An 18196-nucleotide genomic window follows, 5' to 3' on the forward strand; every position below is an offset into this window, starting at 1 on the left:
AGTAATTACGAATTAAAGCTACACTCTATAATGTAGAATAAACGTTATTTTCCTTATGTACTTTCACTTTTTTTCAACAAAATGCAAAATTTTTATTTTTCAGTAGTTCTCTATTCATATTTCGCTCACTTGTAAGATTTTCTGATGAAGCATCTTGATAAAATGTGGGTTGATAATTGAATTAAATAAATTTACGTTACGAAACTTTTTGTCCGATTATGTGGAATTTTTTTTACTGAATCTTAACAACCGTTTATTATCTTTAATTTTTTGTATTTATAACTTTTTTTTGTGTTAAAATGAAAGCAATGCATTTCTGTAGCTGAAAGAGAATGAAGACGGATGGCCCGATTACCAGAGGATGATTACATGTATCGCATTATAACTGTTTTATTGGTTCTGCTTCACAAATGTAACGTGAAGGAAAGCTTTATACCTATATTTGCACAAAATGGTTTCCTCGTGGCTATTTTTACTTTATGATTATAACCAAGTTAGAAATGGCTATTTAACCATTTGTTTGTATTAGTTTCGGTTTGTCCTCGCTGTTGTACGCATATGTAAATACGACTTATTATAGTGGTGTATTGTTTTCGCACTATTTGTACTTAGTGATTTTAATATGACGTAAGTGATATAGAATATTTATGCCGCTTTCTTAATTTAGAATTTGCTGCACGTAAAGCACAAAATACCATAAAAATAATTGGACAACTATCACGCTTCAATAGAGTGTTCTACAACATTTATAATGCCAGTAAAGTGGAATTTAAATGAAGTTACCAATTAAGCTACCAATTTTTTAAAAAAAATTTATACAAATTCTTATACACTCATTATGCAAATTTAAGTGGAAAATATCTCACACTGACCTCTACAACCTACTACATGGGCAACATGAAAAAAACTAGCAAAATATAGTCCTGGCACGCCACTGCTATTTCAGATAGCAGCTTATCTGTTCAAGATTTAATTGTTTTCATCAGTATTAATTCCTCACAGTTTATGATTTTCAATCTTTTGTTAGCCGGTTTTGGTGCTGTGGTACTTTTAATTCGTCCAGTTTCATTTCAATATCTCGTACTCCCTTATGAATATTAGTACGTGATTTTTTTAATTTACAGGTAAGTGACTTATAATCAGTAATTATTAATAATTATAATAAAATGCAAAATTTGGGTTAATGCACCAAGGGTGTTAAAAGTAGATATTTATGCCCTTTAATAGCGACGAAAGCTTTTAAGCTCAAGTACATACTTGTTATGTTATAACCCTTTTTAAGGGTTTTGCATATTTTGGAAATGTAGGAAAAAATGGTTTAACCGAGAACAAAAGAAAAATTTAAAATATTCTAGCTGTTGGCAGGTTCAGTAACTGTAGCCGCTCATTGTAATGTTAAAAAGTTACAGCAAGTTCATGAAAACTTGAAAATTGTAGCATTCCTGATGTACCAGAAGCTGACAAATTAAAAAATATATAAACATATTTTTTTCTGTATAGAACAAGATATAAGGTTTAGTTGAATCGTCAATCATGATTACTTTTACTTTTTGATTGAAAATGTTTAATTAAAAAGTTATGTGCAATAAAAAGTGTCTTTATAACTTGAGTTCTGTGGAATTGATTATCACTTTCCCTATTTAACTCAATTTACGAGATAATGATAATTTTTACACAAACTTGACTGACCAAAATTTGGCAATTATTTCTTATTTCGAAATATATATTCTTTTATTGATAAAACTGTTAACAATTTATTAAACATTTTTACTAAATTTGAATACGAGCTGCAGCGTGATTGATGCCAGTTTATAAGAGATAATTGCATTCGTTCTTCTCAAACAGGAAAATTCCACTAGCATCGTGTGTGTTACTAATTAACACATAATTGACCAGTGGTATATCAATTTAATCAGCGGTACTAGAAACTTTCTTTGGTGTTCTAGAACGTTGCCATAACAGTTAATTGACCGGAATGGAATATTTGCTTCTGAAAATTTTATTACTTTTTTCAATTAAAACAGCCAGGACAGGAAAGGCAACAACTTGTCGGAAGGTCGATAAGCCGAATTTGTTATGCAGTAAACTGGCTTTGAACGAACACTCCTGATTCCCATTTAAAGGAAGATTCCTATTTATTACAACAATTAATGTGCAACATACATTCTAAATATATACACTCTTCTAGAAGGAAAATGCGTAAACAAAACGTTTCTGATAACTTGAATGATTCATGTATCACATGACAATTAAATGACGTAACGTCTATTTATCTCATTGTCGTATGTTATTTAAAACAGGTCAAGATTCTGGCTTGTGCATGGTTTTTTCGAATGCTCATTTATGTTGAAGGTAATTAAAACATCCACTTATTTGCTTTTGTGTATGTTTTTTTAGTGATGGGTAAATTACCGGTAAATTACTCATTAAGTAGTGAATGTAAAGTTTTGAAATCAACATTTGAAGTGTCCAAGTCAAAATTTGGTTTTCTAATCAATTTTCAGGCTGTAAATGTGTAGTTTACTTAAAAATCTTGAAAACCTACTCAAAAATACAAATGTTAGGTCAATTTCCATTGATATGAAGTGATTCTAAAGTTTTCAAAGCAAAATTTGAAGTGCCCAAGTCAAAATTTGGTTTCCAACGCAGTATCAAGGTTTTAAATTCAAAATTTGGTTTCAAAGACAGTTTTCAAAGGTTTAAAATCAAAATTTGGTTTCCTAATCAATTTTCATGCTGTAAGTATGATAGTTCTTGAAAACTGACTCAAAATACAAATTTCAACAAACAATTCTCTATCAAGACTAGAGACATCAAAGAATGCTCAATTTTGCAACCAAATAACTCGTTCCAGAGTCGGTTTAGGGCAAAAATACACTGAAAGTTTTTTGTGGAAAACTAAAAAAATGATAGTGAATTTGACCGGTAGATTACCAATAAATTACTGGCAGGGTAAATTTTGATACCGCGTCTTTCCGTGACTGCACCAAATTTTGTAGTGTTTTTCAGGTTGTCGGATAGGAAATTTAATGAGGATTCTAAAAATGTGCTTAAAACAGTCATTTTCTTACTCCAAGTGAGTTTTACAGGCGATTTTGTCCGTGACTGTTCTTTCAAATTGTGTTTCTCGCAGTTCAAACTTTGACATCGCTTTTCTCCCTGACAGTACCGTTTTCTCCCAAACGGTGAAAGTTACGAAAAATTTGGACACCAAAAATGTTCCTAATCATCACTTCAACTCAGCACCGCAAATTTGCAGGATCGTTTTTGCTTCCAGTATATTGGGTGTGCAAGAATATTATGGTGGTTCACTATTTTTGTCACCCTGTATGCAATTTTTAAGATGGAGTTTTTTACTCTACACCACTGGAACGAGGAGCTCAAAATAATTCTTTTAAGTGGTTGGACCACCCTGAACTTCCAAAAATAACTGAATTACAAGGTGTTCAAATTTCAAACCACAATTTCACTTGAAAATTTGTTGCATCAAACTAATTTTTGCTAAATAACTCTAAAACGGTGTAAGTTACGAAAAATTTGAAAGAGACCGAAAATTGGGTGCATCAAAAATGTTGTGTGTGTGTGTGTTGTTGGATTTCCAATGTACAATTGGAAAGTCTATTGGAAATCCAACCTAAGTATAATCACACTTAACCTAAAATATCACATTATTGTTTTATTTTTATAGTAAGTATAATCACGGGTACTGATAGGTTAAAAATCAATTTATATCAGATCAGCATCGATTACGCACTGAATGTCCTTAAGTCACTTATCTTTATTGTTTAACAAAATATTTATCTAAGTAAAGACGTCAATGTTGATGAGTGTGGTCTCTTGGTTACTATATTATACTATATTATTATACAAAGGGATTTAATATTATAAGTGGATGCATGTTTTATGACAAGAAACGAATTTAAAGAACAAAAAGCACAAAAAGAAATAAAAAAATACAAAACAATTAATACTATTGATATTTTCCATTTTACTGAAATTTCTGTTTAACAACTCATTTTGTTGCATTTAATTAGGAAATACTGGAAATACTTAATTAATAATAGGATAAAAACAAAGCAATTAATTAACTCTGCATTGCAAATCAAAATTAAATTGACTCATTGATTTGAAAAAGGTGAGGCATAAAGGAAGAAACTAGAAAATTCAATTGCCATTTGCATATACAGGGTGTTAATTTAATTAATACTCTATCTTTGTCCGAGTACTTTTTTTAAAATAAAGTATCCTCTCTATTATTGGTTTTGATTAGTAAAACCTCGATAAAATAGTATCTAAAAATTGAAAGTTTCAACTTTTATAAATCCTAAATCCTAAACTATAAAACTAGAGAATCTTGTAAATTTTTATCGTCTAAGATAATTGGTGATGCCAAGATTTCTTTAAACTGTGCAAAATTAATCACAATAAGTTTTTGACTTCTTTACACAACATTATTTCACCGTAATTAACCTAAACTGACGGGTTTTGCATTTCAAATCACAATCAAACCGGACGTTGTATAAACATATCCATGCAACAACAGCGTGTACCATAAACGTACAATCAAAAACAAAATTGCTATGTGATAATCCTTATCGGATTTACTTTTCCGTTTTTAAGACTGCCTGGAGCCCCAGATTAATTTTTTATTGCATTCCTCCAACCAAATCGTGACTTTCTCGCCAATATGGTTAAATTTAGACCATCACTTCAATCTATGCTTGAACGAGATTATTATTGGGTTACCGGATTGCCTTTGTTGATCAGATTACATAACTTCGGGTTGATTGAATGTCTTGTAATAGCACGTCCTCTTGTTAAAGCCCTTCAAGTAATGAACTGATCACTAATCTCGTCACAATCCTCCTGCATAATATCTGCAAGAGTCGACTGCAAATGACGAACTATTACCGTATTAATAACCTCTTGATTTCGGATGGCACTTCTCTGACGATCGACGTTTGGCTGTTGATATTGCCATTATAACACTCAAATATTTGATTGAGAAATTTTATGTGTTAATTACGTTAGTCCCTAGAGCTAAATTAATAATGCTGTAGAATTTGATTTTTTGCAGATTCTAGATGTCGAATAAAATGGCACAAAAAACACCAGGACAAAATATCTCAGAAACACCTCCTGATGGAGGCTGGGGATGGATGGTAGTGTTAGGAGCAGCCATAATAAACGTGAGTATTACCAATGTTTCAAGAAAATACAATGACAACTATCAAAAAGAAAATTGCGTATTTTGTAGCATTTTCAAAGCTTTTGGTGAACAATAAAATTTCAGTTTATCATTTTGTATGATAATCTTGTTACTAGGTTGTCTATTAAGTAATCATAAAAATTCAACTTTTTACAATCTAAATCCAAATTTTCCTACGTCATTCTAATAAACTTTGAGTGCATATTCACGTGATTTTATAACACTATTTCAGTCTCTGGATGATAATATATGGTTGATAACCTTTTCAAATTCGCTCACATTTATCAGCAAAAAAAAACGTGACATGCATTGTGTGTATTTTTAACTCTTATAGCTTCTGTCAAGTTGTTTTTCGAAAACGATAAAATGTTTATACCAGAAAACGAAGCCATCACGTGCGATATCGTACGTCTCGTGATAGTCGATATCACAGTATGAGTGTAAAATGTCAACAGTTTAACTTTATCTTTTGAAAATGTTTAGAAAGTTGCGAAATTGTTATTTACATTTTCTAGGTCCCGATTGATGTTTATCTAAAGTCAAAGATTAATTAGTTCACGAAAATTTTTGAAATTTGCAAGTTAAAGCCCTTAACTGTTATTAGGCAAATGTTGACCTAAAAGGTTATTCGATTTCTTACCGTTCACCTCGTTCTTATTTTCAATAATGAAATATCAATAAAAGCAAAATTGATAAGGATGCAGATAATAAAAAATTGTATTGATTGAGCAAATATTTATAAACACCTCTAAATTGCATGTGTCTTTTACACATGTTTTTTTATCGTCCATAGTATCCATGTTTGTTCTTTTATGTCAGTAGATGTACAGCAAATACATTATAAGAAAAGCTGAATTGCCAGTATCTTTAAAGAATTAGCAATGCATTTTTCTCTAGTAATTTAAAATTAAACATTTTCCACAGTATAAAAAGTTGTTATAAAAACACCAAACACAACACCATTAACACATTTTCTATGGAATATTTCTAATGCTTATTTACATGTTATATAAATAACATCGTTCATTGCCGTTAACCTAATAAGCCTTGGATAACTCAATTACCCATATCTTAATGTTTATTACGGAATTTTTTGTTTATGCAATTAAATTTTACTATTTACAACGAAAATAATATGACAATTGCTATTACTGAATAAATTATTGTATTTTTGATTTCAGATGGTAAATCAAGCCCTTTTCTCAGTATTTGGTCTCATTTTTGGAGAAACATTAAAAGACATGGCAGGAGGCCACGCCACCGGTATAACACTAGTGATGGCTGTTAGTGTTTGTGTTACAAACTTTTCGGGATTATTAGTGGGACCTATGATGAAACGTGGTATTAGTGTTAGGACTATAACCGCTTTTGGTGTTTTGTGTGTTGGATCTGGCATGATAATGTCCAGTTTTGCTACCGCTATTTGGCATATTGTCATCTCTTATGGTTTTTTTACTGGTGAGTGGAGAATAAGATTAACATATTTTTCATTAATATAAAACACTCATCAGTTAATGCATTCATTTATGGATTACAGGCTTAGGATTAGGATTAGTGGCCTCAGCTACGTTCCTGGCAATTAGCGAGTTCTTCACCGAACGAAAAAGCACTGCGGTTGGATTGTCAATGGCTGGAACGAGCACTGGTCAGATGATTATGCCTATTTTTGTGGGACTTTTACTGAAAAACTACCAGTTTCACGGTACTGCCCTTATCCTAGGTTGCGTTAGTTGTACTGGAATTGTGGGCGCGTTACTGTTCAAGGTGAGACAAAAAAATTACTAAATTCATTATAAAGGGTTGAATATAATGATCCCACAATTTAATCCGTCTATTCAACGCAAGGAAGTATCAAATTTAAATTCGGGACGCGGTTGATGTTCCACAAAGCAATAGATTGAAACAATAGCTGCTAATCGAGGTGTAGAGAAATTCTACGCATATAAATCTGCATGAAAAGAATTTAATTTACCACTTGCATAGAATATAAATTTAGTAAATAGTTCCGTTCAGAAACTCATAAATAAAAACTAATTATTATGAATACTAAATAACATCATTTCAGCCAATCCTTTGTTGTAAAAAACGAGAGGAATCTCACTTGGTTGAAAGTGGTAAATACGACCTAAACAGCAATAGCGACACCGAAAAAGACGACAAACCAGACATCCAAAATGGAGAATCTCAATCCCTCCTTAAAAAGGACACCCCAGCAACATCCACCAGCAAAAATGATCCTATTGTAATAGTTTCAAAAGGTTGTATCCTTTCAAATTACAAACTAAAACAAACCATAAAACAACAACTTTTACAGAGAGTATGCTGCAAAAACGACCATCATGCGTCAAACAAATCGTCAACACTTGGGATTTGCACCTTTTGAAAGATTTTAGATTTGTGCATATGTCTTTAGGACTAGGGCTGGGTTACGTCAGTTCGATCAGTTTCAGTACGTTTTTTCCTATGTTCCTTCAGGACGAAGTGCGCTTCGACATGTGGCAAACCACCACTTGCATGACAGCCTTATCAGCCGCTGATATAGCTGGAAGAATGACCATTCCAGAAATATTCCGGAAACTCAATATGGGGAATCGGTCCCAGTTTATGATTGGTGCTGTACTTTTAGGATTTTCACGATCAAGTATGTAGTGTTTTGCTTTAACAATTTTTTGTGTAAACTAATTGCAATGGAATATAGTTCTGGTAAGCTTGACGTCCTACAATATGGTACTGGTACTATCAGTGATAGTTGGCTACGTCAGGAGTATCACAGTAATCAATCAAAACTTGGTTGTCTCCGAGTATATCCCTAAGCACGAACTACCTTCAGCTGTAGGGCTGAACATGGTAGTTAAAGGATTCTTCGTTATGGCAGTTGGAGAACCTTTAGGTAATTTACTTCAGATCAATTAAAATTACTTATAATGGAGAAAATGGAAATTGTAGGTATGCTAAAAGATGCCTTCGACTACGACACCTGCATACATCTTTTGGACATCATGATTCTTTGTGTGGTAGTTTTCTGGCTTGCGGAAATAATAATTTATAGAAATTGTCGTTGTAAGGACACTAAAGAGAAAGAACCGGTTACCACAACACCGGCAGCTTAAAGACTGCTAAAGCTTTCAAAATTTCATACTTAAGTAGTTTTAAGGTTATGATTAACGTACAAACTCACCATACTTAGTTTTAGTTAAAAACATACTCGATGTGATACTTAGTTTTAATATATCAGACAAACCTTATGTTTTTTTTTTAATTTTGATGAGATTATATTGACTTTTTGTCAGTACTTAGGAATTGGTTTTATTTAAAATTAACCTTGGCAGGGTTCATTAAAGCACTTTTTCCATAAATCCATAAGTTTGGGTCCGATGTCGCCGATTTTTTGCCATCGGTTTTAATCACTAGGTAGAGAGTGCAAAACTCAGTTCGACGTCATCAAGTTTATTAACGAGCTGTTGTGTGACTTCCCTTATGTTTTGTTTATCAATAGGGTTTGATTAATCGTCCTTTCCCATATTAACTCCTTCCACAAAAATAGGAAAAAAACCTCATTTCGTTTCGATTTCTATGGTAGTAAAATATCGTGAGCAGAATGTTATTTCTGTTTATGATTATAAGCGAGAGTATAAAGGAAAAAAGTGCCTCTAAAAGACAAAATTGCATTGATGCAAGTGATCAACATGACTATTTGTAATATTCACCATCAATCATTGTTCAATTCTATTTAACTTTTAAACCGCATAAGTATTCATCACGTTAAAAAGCTTGTCGAAGATTTCCTATCAAGTATATTAATCTCTTGTTTAGCTAGAGTGCAGTAAACCCCCAATCATTTGAAGATAAATTTTCGAAGGAACATTATCAATTTCCAGACCAAACGACGATCTTATAAATAATGAAACCCGCGGTTTTTTTAAAATAGCAATAACATTAATCGCTAATCGGAGCTGCGGCTGGAAAGCCAAGGAAAGGAGCAGGAGGACAATAGCTGGATGATCTATTAAGATGGGTCATTCTTCACCGATTTCTCAGCTACATTTACTTCGAAAATGTGTGCTGAATAGACGGCGGAAACCGGGTTTATTCAGCCAAAAGGAGGCAATGCCTCTGTTCTTTTGCGAAACGGCCTCTCTTGGCTGGTCTCCAGATTTGACATTATTATCTGATTAGAGCACCTGGCAAAAAAAATCTAAAATCCATAAATTATATTTTTTTTAATTAGTCTTTTCACAAATTTAAGTCTTAACGAGCAAAGGTAATGCCGAAAAGTTGAATCGATTCTGTGTGGCACGTTTTCGTTTCAGCAAAGCAGTCCTTAATGGTCCGCAGAATAATTTGGGTAATTTCCGTAATTCCTCGATTCTGTTGTTACAAAACCCTTTTCAAATTTCATAAAGGTTTTAATTGCCCAAGAGAATCGTTCTTTTTAATGCATTTTAGGGAGACGAATGAGTAACTTAGCCATCGTTTGCCATCTGGCGAGTTGGATAATGGATATAGTAAATCCAAGCAAAGGATTTGCTCAGATTTTTGCTCTAATTCATTCTCTTTAAACCGTGGATGGGATCAGTCATAATTATTGCGGTATGGATATGCCTATGCGGACATTGTGTAAATTGAAATTGATGGAAAAGACCGATTCACCCATTATCAGTCTTGTTGTTGTTATGCCTGCTTGATGTATTACTATACTAGACAAAATAAAACGATTGGTGTAAAAACCATTTATGTTTATTGTTATATTTTGTTAAACAATATGAGGAATAACCGCAAACTATTTCCAACAGAAACAATTTGTAATACACTTTATGAGGGGCGATATTTTAGTCTATAAATATTACTATTGCTATATAAAAATCTAAGGAGATAATCTACATTATTTACATTTATAGAGCCAGTCTGTTATGTAGTTTAGATTTATTTGACATTTTCATAAATTTTGCTATAAATAAAATTCACTTTAGCTAGATTTCCAACATGTTTGCGTGAGATTTGGCAAAAACACTAAAGACCGACACTTTCACTAAAATGATCTTTCTATGGAAATTATCTTTGAAATAAAATTATTCTGAAATGAAAGTGCTGGCTATTAAATGAACTTTTCTCATCTCTCCAGTATTAAATAGATCCAAATTAGTACAACACCATCCATAAATATTGATACTGACCAAAGTCCCTCAAACTTGTCTGTTTGTTATTCTAATTTTGTTGGAGCCAAACTGTGGAAAATCTGCCATTAATAAAAATAACCTCAATCAAATTTTAAAAGCAAAATATTGTAATTTCTGGTGGCGTTCATTACGATTCGCTAATTTAAAATGCAGATGTTTACTATTTGCCAAACTCTCACGCTAAGTTGACCAGCACCAGTATTTACGGACAACAATATTCGCACCGTCCTACATTGTTATTCAAACGCGCTTATACGTTTCAGTTTAAAAGGACCATGCTCCAGTAAACCTATTCGGTTGGTCAAAGGGAGACAAATGCATTATTTAAATATAAATATAATAGGATTTTAAATTAAACCAAATATAATCAGAAAAAGGGTTGTGGACCCGAACAAAAACATGCTACAATGATTGGAAGCTTTAAAACATCAAAGAAATTTTGTATTTTTTATTAGTTAGTGAATTAATATTGTTTTATCAACGTAGGTTTACTCAAGTATTGTCTTTTACAGTGCTAGAATTTCAATATACAAAGCATATTTTTATATAATTGTATCTACAATATAGTTTTGAAAACCTTTCTTAGGCCAAGTAGTATGGTACAATTCAAATTCCCTGCACAAAACTTTCATAAAAACGGGTTTGGAACACAGCACTGATTATACATTAAAACGCCGATTTTTCAAAAACGATAAACATCATCATATCTCTCTTATTGTCGGGCTATAAAACGGTTGAAAGTTTGATCACATTCTCGTACGAGCTACTTGCTGACTGCTAATCAATAAAAAAGCTATAAGTTGGAGCCTTGCGAAGACGTAATGACACACGGAGGCAGAACTGGCGCTTTCTGCCACGTGATTGCTCCTTTCAAGGGTGTTTAAACCCTTGTTAGGGGTTTCGAAAGTGGAGAATCCAAGGGCTTTGTTTCGGTCCCCCAGATCATTCGTGAAGTCGTCGTCTGAATCCGATTCTGCCGATCCTTGCTGATCGATGTCTACTTCTTGGTCTTCTGGTATTGATTTGGTTGGACCTGGGATTTCTGGAACAATCCCAACAATATTATTTTAGTATGATAAAGTACTGAAACTAATCGTTGTTGAATTGAAAAACATCTACCAGAATAAAAAAATACTTAATAAGAACATTATAGGAGTATACATTTCATATTTATTTTTCAGTGGAAAAGTTGTTGCTAGAAACTAAAGAAAAGTCCAGTTCTCCGATTCAACTTTGGTTTACATGTTTGTATGGGAGTCGAGAAAAATTATATGGGAATGCAGAAGTTTTGATTACGGTTAGGATAGAGTTGCGACGATAAAATTGCTTTCAAAGTTTCATTAGGTCGCATTGGCTTTTTCCCTAGAGTCAATTATTTTCAGTATCTTGATAATAAAAAGAAGAGGAACATGTGTCTTTTATTTACTAAATGTATTATAGATTATGAGTGTTGTTTGTTAAGAGTATTATTAATTTTATATTGCAATGATACATTTTCTTTTTTGTAGCATAAATCAATACTGTCTACTTTTTTATATTTTTTCTTGCATTACTACTTTCACAAAAATTATGTTTTTACTCCGTTTATCACAATGTCCTTCTTATCATCTTTCTTTTTCTTCCAGTCTTATACTCTATTTTCGCTGTAGAGAAGAAAAAGCATTTTGCAAACAAAGACTGCTGTTGACAGATGACATTTGACGCTGAAGCGAATGTAATCAAATGACAGCCCGGTAAATCTTTTTGTACCCACCCTGTAACATTCAAGTCAAACTGTCACCTAAAACGTCACAATTTGACGCTAAAAGACAACAGTGCACTAAAATTAGTCAATCCGAACTAGTACATTTTGACAGCTCGTTTTTACTTTATTTTTACAGTTAGAGATTCCAGTTTTGATCGAATTACAGCCTGGTAACTCCCTTTTTATCAACCATGTAACATTCAAGTCAAATTGTCAGTGGAAACGTCACAATTTGACGTTAAAAACAACACTGCACTAAAATTAGTCAATCTGGACTAGTCCACTATGATAACTCGTCTGTCCGTTATTTTGACAGTTTCGGTTTTGATCAAATTACAGCCTGGTAACTCTTTTTTTTCTCAAAACGTCTCAGTTTGACGCTAAAGACAACACTGCACTAAAATTAGTCAATCTGCACCAGTACACATTGACACCTCGTTTCTCCGTTATTTTGACATTTCCAAAGTTTCAGTTTTGATCAAATTACAGCCCGGTGAATACTTCTTTATTCAGTTTGTAACACTCAAGTCAAATTGTCACCTGAAACGTCACAATTTGTCGTTCTTTCTCTATTTTGACAGTTACAGACCTGGTAACTACTTTTTTAACAACAGTGTAACACTCAAGTCAAATTGTCACTTGAACGTCACAATTTGACGCTAAAAATTTGACAGTTGATCACAGAAGATCGAAAAAGTGGTCACGTGACTAAAATGACGATACGTTTCGCTTCTGGACATTGACACATGTCATATTTATACAAGGTGTCTCACGACAAACATCCAAACCATCGATCAGACTCGATTATTTTCAATTTCGTGAAAATTGAAAATGATTGATTTTTTTGATTTATTTTATTTTTTTTTTTTTTTCACCATCTTCATCTCCATCCATCCTAACCCATCGCTCGATAAAATGAAAAATATTTGAAATTGATAGGAGTATTAACGAATATAATAATATATAGGGTGTTTCATTTAAAATAAGCAAGTTGGTACCTACTTTCGGTAAAACCAGAGTGTCCTAACATACAATTTTTTTTTCTGAATTGAGTTTTTTTCTTTATCGATCAGTCTTGCGTCGTGGGACACCCTGTATATCATTGCTGGATTAAACTTTTTAATATTTTTGATTTAAAAGTCAATGATAACTTGCAAAAAATAAAAGTAAAGAGCAAATATAGTAACAGCTTATGGTCGTTTTCGAACTTTTTCCAAACTTTCAGAAACAACCAATTATTTGTCTCCTACGTTATAAAAAAGTTATACAAATTTGGAGAAAACATTATAATATCCTCTACGGTTCGTATTAGCTGCGACTCGCTCTCAGCTTTGGAATGGAAAAGCGAATTTCCATATAAAATACGATTGAAGTTTCTGCAGCTATACTCATGCGAGGCCCCATTTCGTAGAATACGAGGCGCCTTATCAATGGAAGGGTTGTAATGCTATTTTATTCACGAACTAAGGTCGTTTTACTAATACCATCTTTGCAGTTTACCGCCTTTTTATTACGTGTTTACGTCCATATTGGCTAGGTGGGTTCGGAGGATCAAACTCGTGTAAAAGGACAAAACTTTCAAACCAATTTAAAAATTTATATACTAGTTTATCCCTTAATATACATACCATATAGTCGTATGCTGCTTTCCACTTCTCCCAAAGAATTTTTGGCAATACACCTGTATGAACCTACGTCATCTTTTTCAAGACTACGAATTACCACAATCATGTTCAATTCAAAAGCAGAAATTGTCACGTGGTCAACGTAGTATTTGGTGCTGGATACTAACATTTCACCTGAAACAAAAAGGATCTTTATCACTATGACCCATCCAGGTATAGTATTATAGTCGTGACATCATATTGGGACGCTGATTGGTCAGATCGTTGACAGTCTTGACGTTAGAAACAATGAACTGGAGAGTCACCGCCTGGATGGAATATTTTTATAAACAAATTCTATTTGGTAAGAGGGGCATTAGAGACTTAAAAGGAAAGGCACATTAAAGACGAAATTGAAAATAATCGAGTCTGGAAATTTAATAATCGAGGTAATGGAATGACCTATCGATGACGTAAATTCAGTTAAAGAGGCGCAGCAGAGTGTCGGAACATCAACCCTCATCTATTCCGAATAATAACCGCATAGGCCTGTCCCTTAATTTGCCTTTATCTTTCAATTCAATTCGCTCCAGTGTATTTAATGCTATTAGGTGGAAGGAAGTGACGCGTTAGGAATTAAAACGACGAAATCGGAATAACGTGCGGCCGCCATTAATCATGTACAGGAACTCCTAAAATATAAAGTTTTGATTATCCGCCATTATCAGTTTAGTTCCAGCCACTCCTTTTCTGGTGGCCGAAAACTATTATGCTCCTTTCGTATATTCCCTTCTTTATTTCAGATTAGATAGCACGTTTACCACGGGCCGCGTTCCGGCTTTTCTATACCTAAAACGTAACACTGAGGTTTAGTGAGGGCTTCAGTTTCTTAAATAATTGAAATTTACTGCCATGCTCGGGAATTCCGGAATGAAGTCGGGTAATAATGTTGCTCGATCTGAAAATAAAGTTTCACTTTTTGTTACCCCTGCCACCACGAATCGAAAAACCCTTCTAGTAAATTATGTAAAGACATTTTTAAAACCAGGATTAGTTCCTGTTAACATCTATTATTTTTTCCATTAAGTTAATTGCTTAAATTATGTACTTTATTCGCACTAACTTTAATTTTTAAGGTTTCTAAGACCACGAAAGTAGCCAACTCAAACTAAAAACCATCAAGACTTTCTGCAAGAAGCTTAATAACATAAAATAACGAAACAAACGAGCAGTAGTTTTTAAATTTCAATTAGGGACAGCAAGCCCGTACATTTTTAAAACAAATGAATCCACCAGCCTGAAAGAAAAATCTCGCTCGTTAAAAGAAACGAATGCACTTAAATACTCTGGTTAAACTTAAAAGAACATCAGTCATAAGTTGTTGTACATGGGAATGACATTTGCAAGTTGACTAAAAGAACGGTCAATTTAGAAGGGTCGCAAAAATTCTAAAAGTTTTGATTAACGTTCCAAAACAGGACATGGATGTCAAAAACCTCATTTAACCGACATAAAGCTAAGCCTCATTTAATAACACGCAAATTTCAGATACGAATCTGCAAACTGTTGGAAGAACTGCAGAGTATTAGCTATTATTGGAGCAACTCGCATTTTGATGCCTTTGTTGGCAATTCTATTATGTTCCGCTAATATCCCTTCGAATTAAATTCTTCAGTGACTTTTTCAATATCGCCGTAATTTAGGGATGTGAAATGATAGTGTTGGATACTGAAATTAATTATTAATCTCATTTATGAAACATGTTATTAAATTGATGCTTTCATTTAGTTGATTAGCTCTGAAATTATTCAATTGTTTTGTGTTGCTGTTCAAAGGATGTAAGTCTTTTATGCGAGTTTCAAAATCACTTTACTATTCAGGTTAAAGTGATTAAAAACTCAAAACTCTTTTTAGCAAGAGTCATAAAAACCTGTATAACTCGATTAACCGTTAAAACAGCAAACTTTTCCTTTAACCAAATTAAATTTGTAGTACGACAGCGCTTCCTCTCGGAAAATCCATTTGATTATTATCGACAAAGTGAAAAATTCATGGCGAAACAAAGTCTATCAATATACGTCAAACTCAAAAATCAGTTCATTTAACTTGTGATAAATGACTGCTTAACAGAAATTTATAAATTCAAAAGTATAAAACCAAATAGAGGATCAATTATTATTTTAATGGTCGGGGTTGACGCCTACATCCGATAGCCCAAGAGATTACGAGTGGGGAGTCTTTCAGCCACTATGCAGAGAACCCGAGGGTCGATCAATCACCATCAGTCAAATATTGGGAAATTTTAAAATGCAAGCTATCCTCAAAAATGTTAGTAAATAATAAATTACTTTGTTCGGACCTAATGACAGCTGAACATTATTTAGAAAGCCATGAAGAATTTGTAGTTACAGCAAACGATTTTCAATAATAATTATTTCTCAAAAATAGTAAGAACCAATGATTTCCAATGAGGGTAATATTTGAGTAGAAACAACACTAGCATCTTGATCTGACAAAACTGGTTGCAGTGACGAAGATGAAGTTAGACTTAAAGTCAGAAACAGATAACCAAATGTTGCAAATGCCAGAAATGCACTAATTGACAGTTTTCAGGTTCATAAAGCTGTAAAAACCTTAGGTACTGTTTATACTACTTTTACTGGATTTTAAGAGTATGTTGTTACAGCTGTATGGAGAGAATTTTGACGCTGTCATATTTAAAAATGGACCAAAGTAAGTCAGAAACAGACAACCAAATGTTACAAATGCCAGAAATGCACTGATGAAGGTATAAAATGAATTCAACCAAAGTCAAACTGATTTTGTTACTTTTCAAGTATGTTTTGTCTTTTTGTATCTTAGTTAGGGGAGGAATAGGGTTTAAGAATAACACTATTAACTTGAATAAAGATGCAAACCTTCACAAACGTTACATTCAAAACATTTATATCTATTAACTATTACGATTACGTCATTCCATTTTACTTTGATTTTTGCTATATCTACGAGGTGTTCGCTTGTGGACAACCAGTGAGTAATGACTCATTTCTCACGGGTAGATAATGGATGTTATTATCTATTCAAAACTAGTGAATAATTAACATATTAGTAAACAGTCATAAAAAATACATTATATTGTGTAACTCATACAACATTTTTCACTACATAAAATGAGTCTTTTCGTAATTGATTACATAAGTATAATTTAAAATTATTAATTTGGTGCTTTTAACTTTATGAGGAATTATATTAACATGCTCGTATTTGCTGTAAATATTTACTTGTCGGTTTTTGTCAAACATTGTAGCTACTAGGTAATACTAATTTTATTAAGCCTTCCGGTTATTTATTTGTGAAGCATGTATATGCAACTGATTATAAACCTTCTACATGAAAGCGTAATACAATCAAGGATTATTGGTTGCAAACTATTTCGTATGCCTTCCTTTATGGTAAATATTTAAATTTGCTCTTACGTTCTGGTGTAAATTTAATTTTATCGACCAGCCATGCTAAAATTTAATTTTGCCCACATATACGTATTGTTAGGTTAAGAAATTCGTGAGACTATCCAAGACTCGAGCAAACTTTACCTAAACGTTCTTTGTTACCTATGCTAATTATTCAAATGTATGCCAATTCAGTAGTTTGGGTAGACAATTTCTCACACATCTAAGTCTAATCGTCAATCCTGTATTTTCTTTTCGATTGGTTTGTCTATTAGAATCCCTCTGGAAATTTGCATTGTACATAATACCATGAGGGTTTGTAAGGGTAAATAAATTCATCACATACAGCAGTACGAGTTTGAAATTTAAATTTACAATAATTGAAAAATGTTTTTTCTTTGCCTAGCAATTCCCTCATGCACTTACCGAAAACTCCAACTTTAATCACACTTATTGTTCAAGGAAATTCCCATATCTTTATGATTATGAAGTGCAGGTAGGTATCATATATCCGGGATAAGTTTTAGGTAAACTTCGACTAACTCGTCTTTGTTCAAAACTAAGTTAATTACCCAAATATGTCAGTTATACGAGAGGATGAATTTACCACTCCCACGTATTACTATAACGTGGTGTAATTAACTAGGAAATAATGCAAATTACTTTTTCAATTCTATGGTTCGCTTCTGTTTTAATGATTTAAATTATGCAGGTTTTAGATTCAGTTAATTGGAAATAACTAAAATTACACTTTGTAAGGTTACGAATTTGTAAGGGACACAAAATGAATAATTTCTTACCTGTGCCTCGTACCCAATAACTAATTGATTTAGGAAAAGCTTCAACGTAACATTCTAGTTTAACATCAGTTCCTAAGGGCGCTCCTACTAACTGATTTGGAACTCGAATCACAGGATGAACTGAAATAGCAAAAATTGTCAAGATGACAAACATATGCGATTTGTTAACATTTTCTTGACATTATAAAGAGTGTTTCTAGCCAATTCCAATTA

At 32.9% G+C, this 18196-nt stretch overlaps 2 protein-coding genes across 4 annotated transcripts in view; one reads left to right on the forward strand and one right to left on the reverse strand.

Annotated features, from left to right (window-relative positions):
* Nucleotides 1-502: 502 nt before the first annotated feature.
* LOC145730464 (uncharacterized) lies at nt 503-8505 on the forward strand. 2 transcript variants are annotated; one of them, XM_081981681.1, is made up of 8 exons: nt 503-627; nt 5078-5189; nt 6391-6667; nt 6747-6973; nt 7275-7467; nt 7524-7850; nt 7908-8099; nt 8156-8505. In XM_081981681.1, the coding sequence occupies exons 2-8, from the start codon at nt 5085-5087 to the stop codon at nt 8317-8319; spliced, it is 1485 nt and encodes a 494-aa protein (XP_081837807.1). In that variant the 5' UTR covers nt 503-627; nt 5078-5084; the 3' UTR covers nt 8320-8505. The 2 variants fall into 2 exon arrangements, with proteins under 2 accessions (XP_081837807.1, XP_081837806.1); XM_081981680.1 differs by lacking the exon at nt 503-627 and adding an exon at nt 966-1124.
* A 1425-nt stretch (nt 8506-9930) lies between these two features.
* The window catches only part of LOC145730701 (lachesin-like), a 58097-nt gene continuing 49831 nt past the window's right edge, over nt 9931-18196 (reverse strand). For both annotated transcript variants that reach the window (XM_081982044.1, XM_081982045.1), the window contains 3 exons: nt 17984-18103; nt 13759-13929; nt 9931-11428 (listed from right to left, as the gene is read on the reverse strand). In XM_081982044.1, the coding sequence (XP_081838170.1) occupies nt 11133-11428; nt 13759-13929; nt 17984-18103 (587 nt within the window). In that variant the 3' untranslated portion in view covers nt 9931-11132. The remainder of the gene's footprint in view (nt 11429-13758; nt 13930-17983; nt 18104-18196) is intronic.

The sequence above is a fragment of the Ips typographus genome, linkage group LG6, assembly GCF_016097725.1.
Source record: "Ips typographus isolate SLU linkage group LG6, UJ_Ityp_2.0, whole genome shotgun sequence".
Taxonomy (NCBI): domain Eukaryota; kingdom Metazoa; phylum Arthropoda; class Insecta; order Coleoptera; family Curculionidae; genus Ips; species Ips typographus.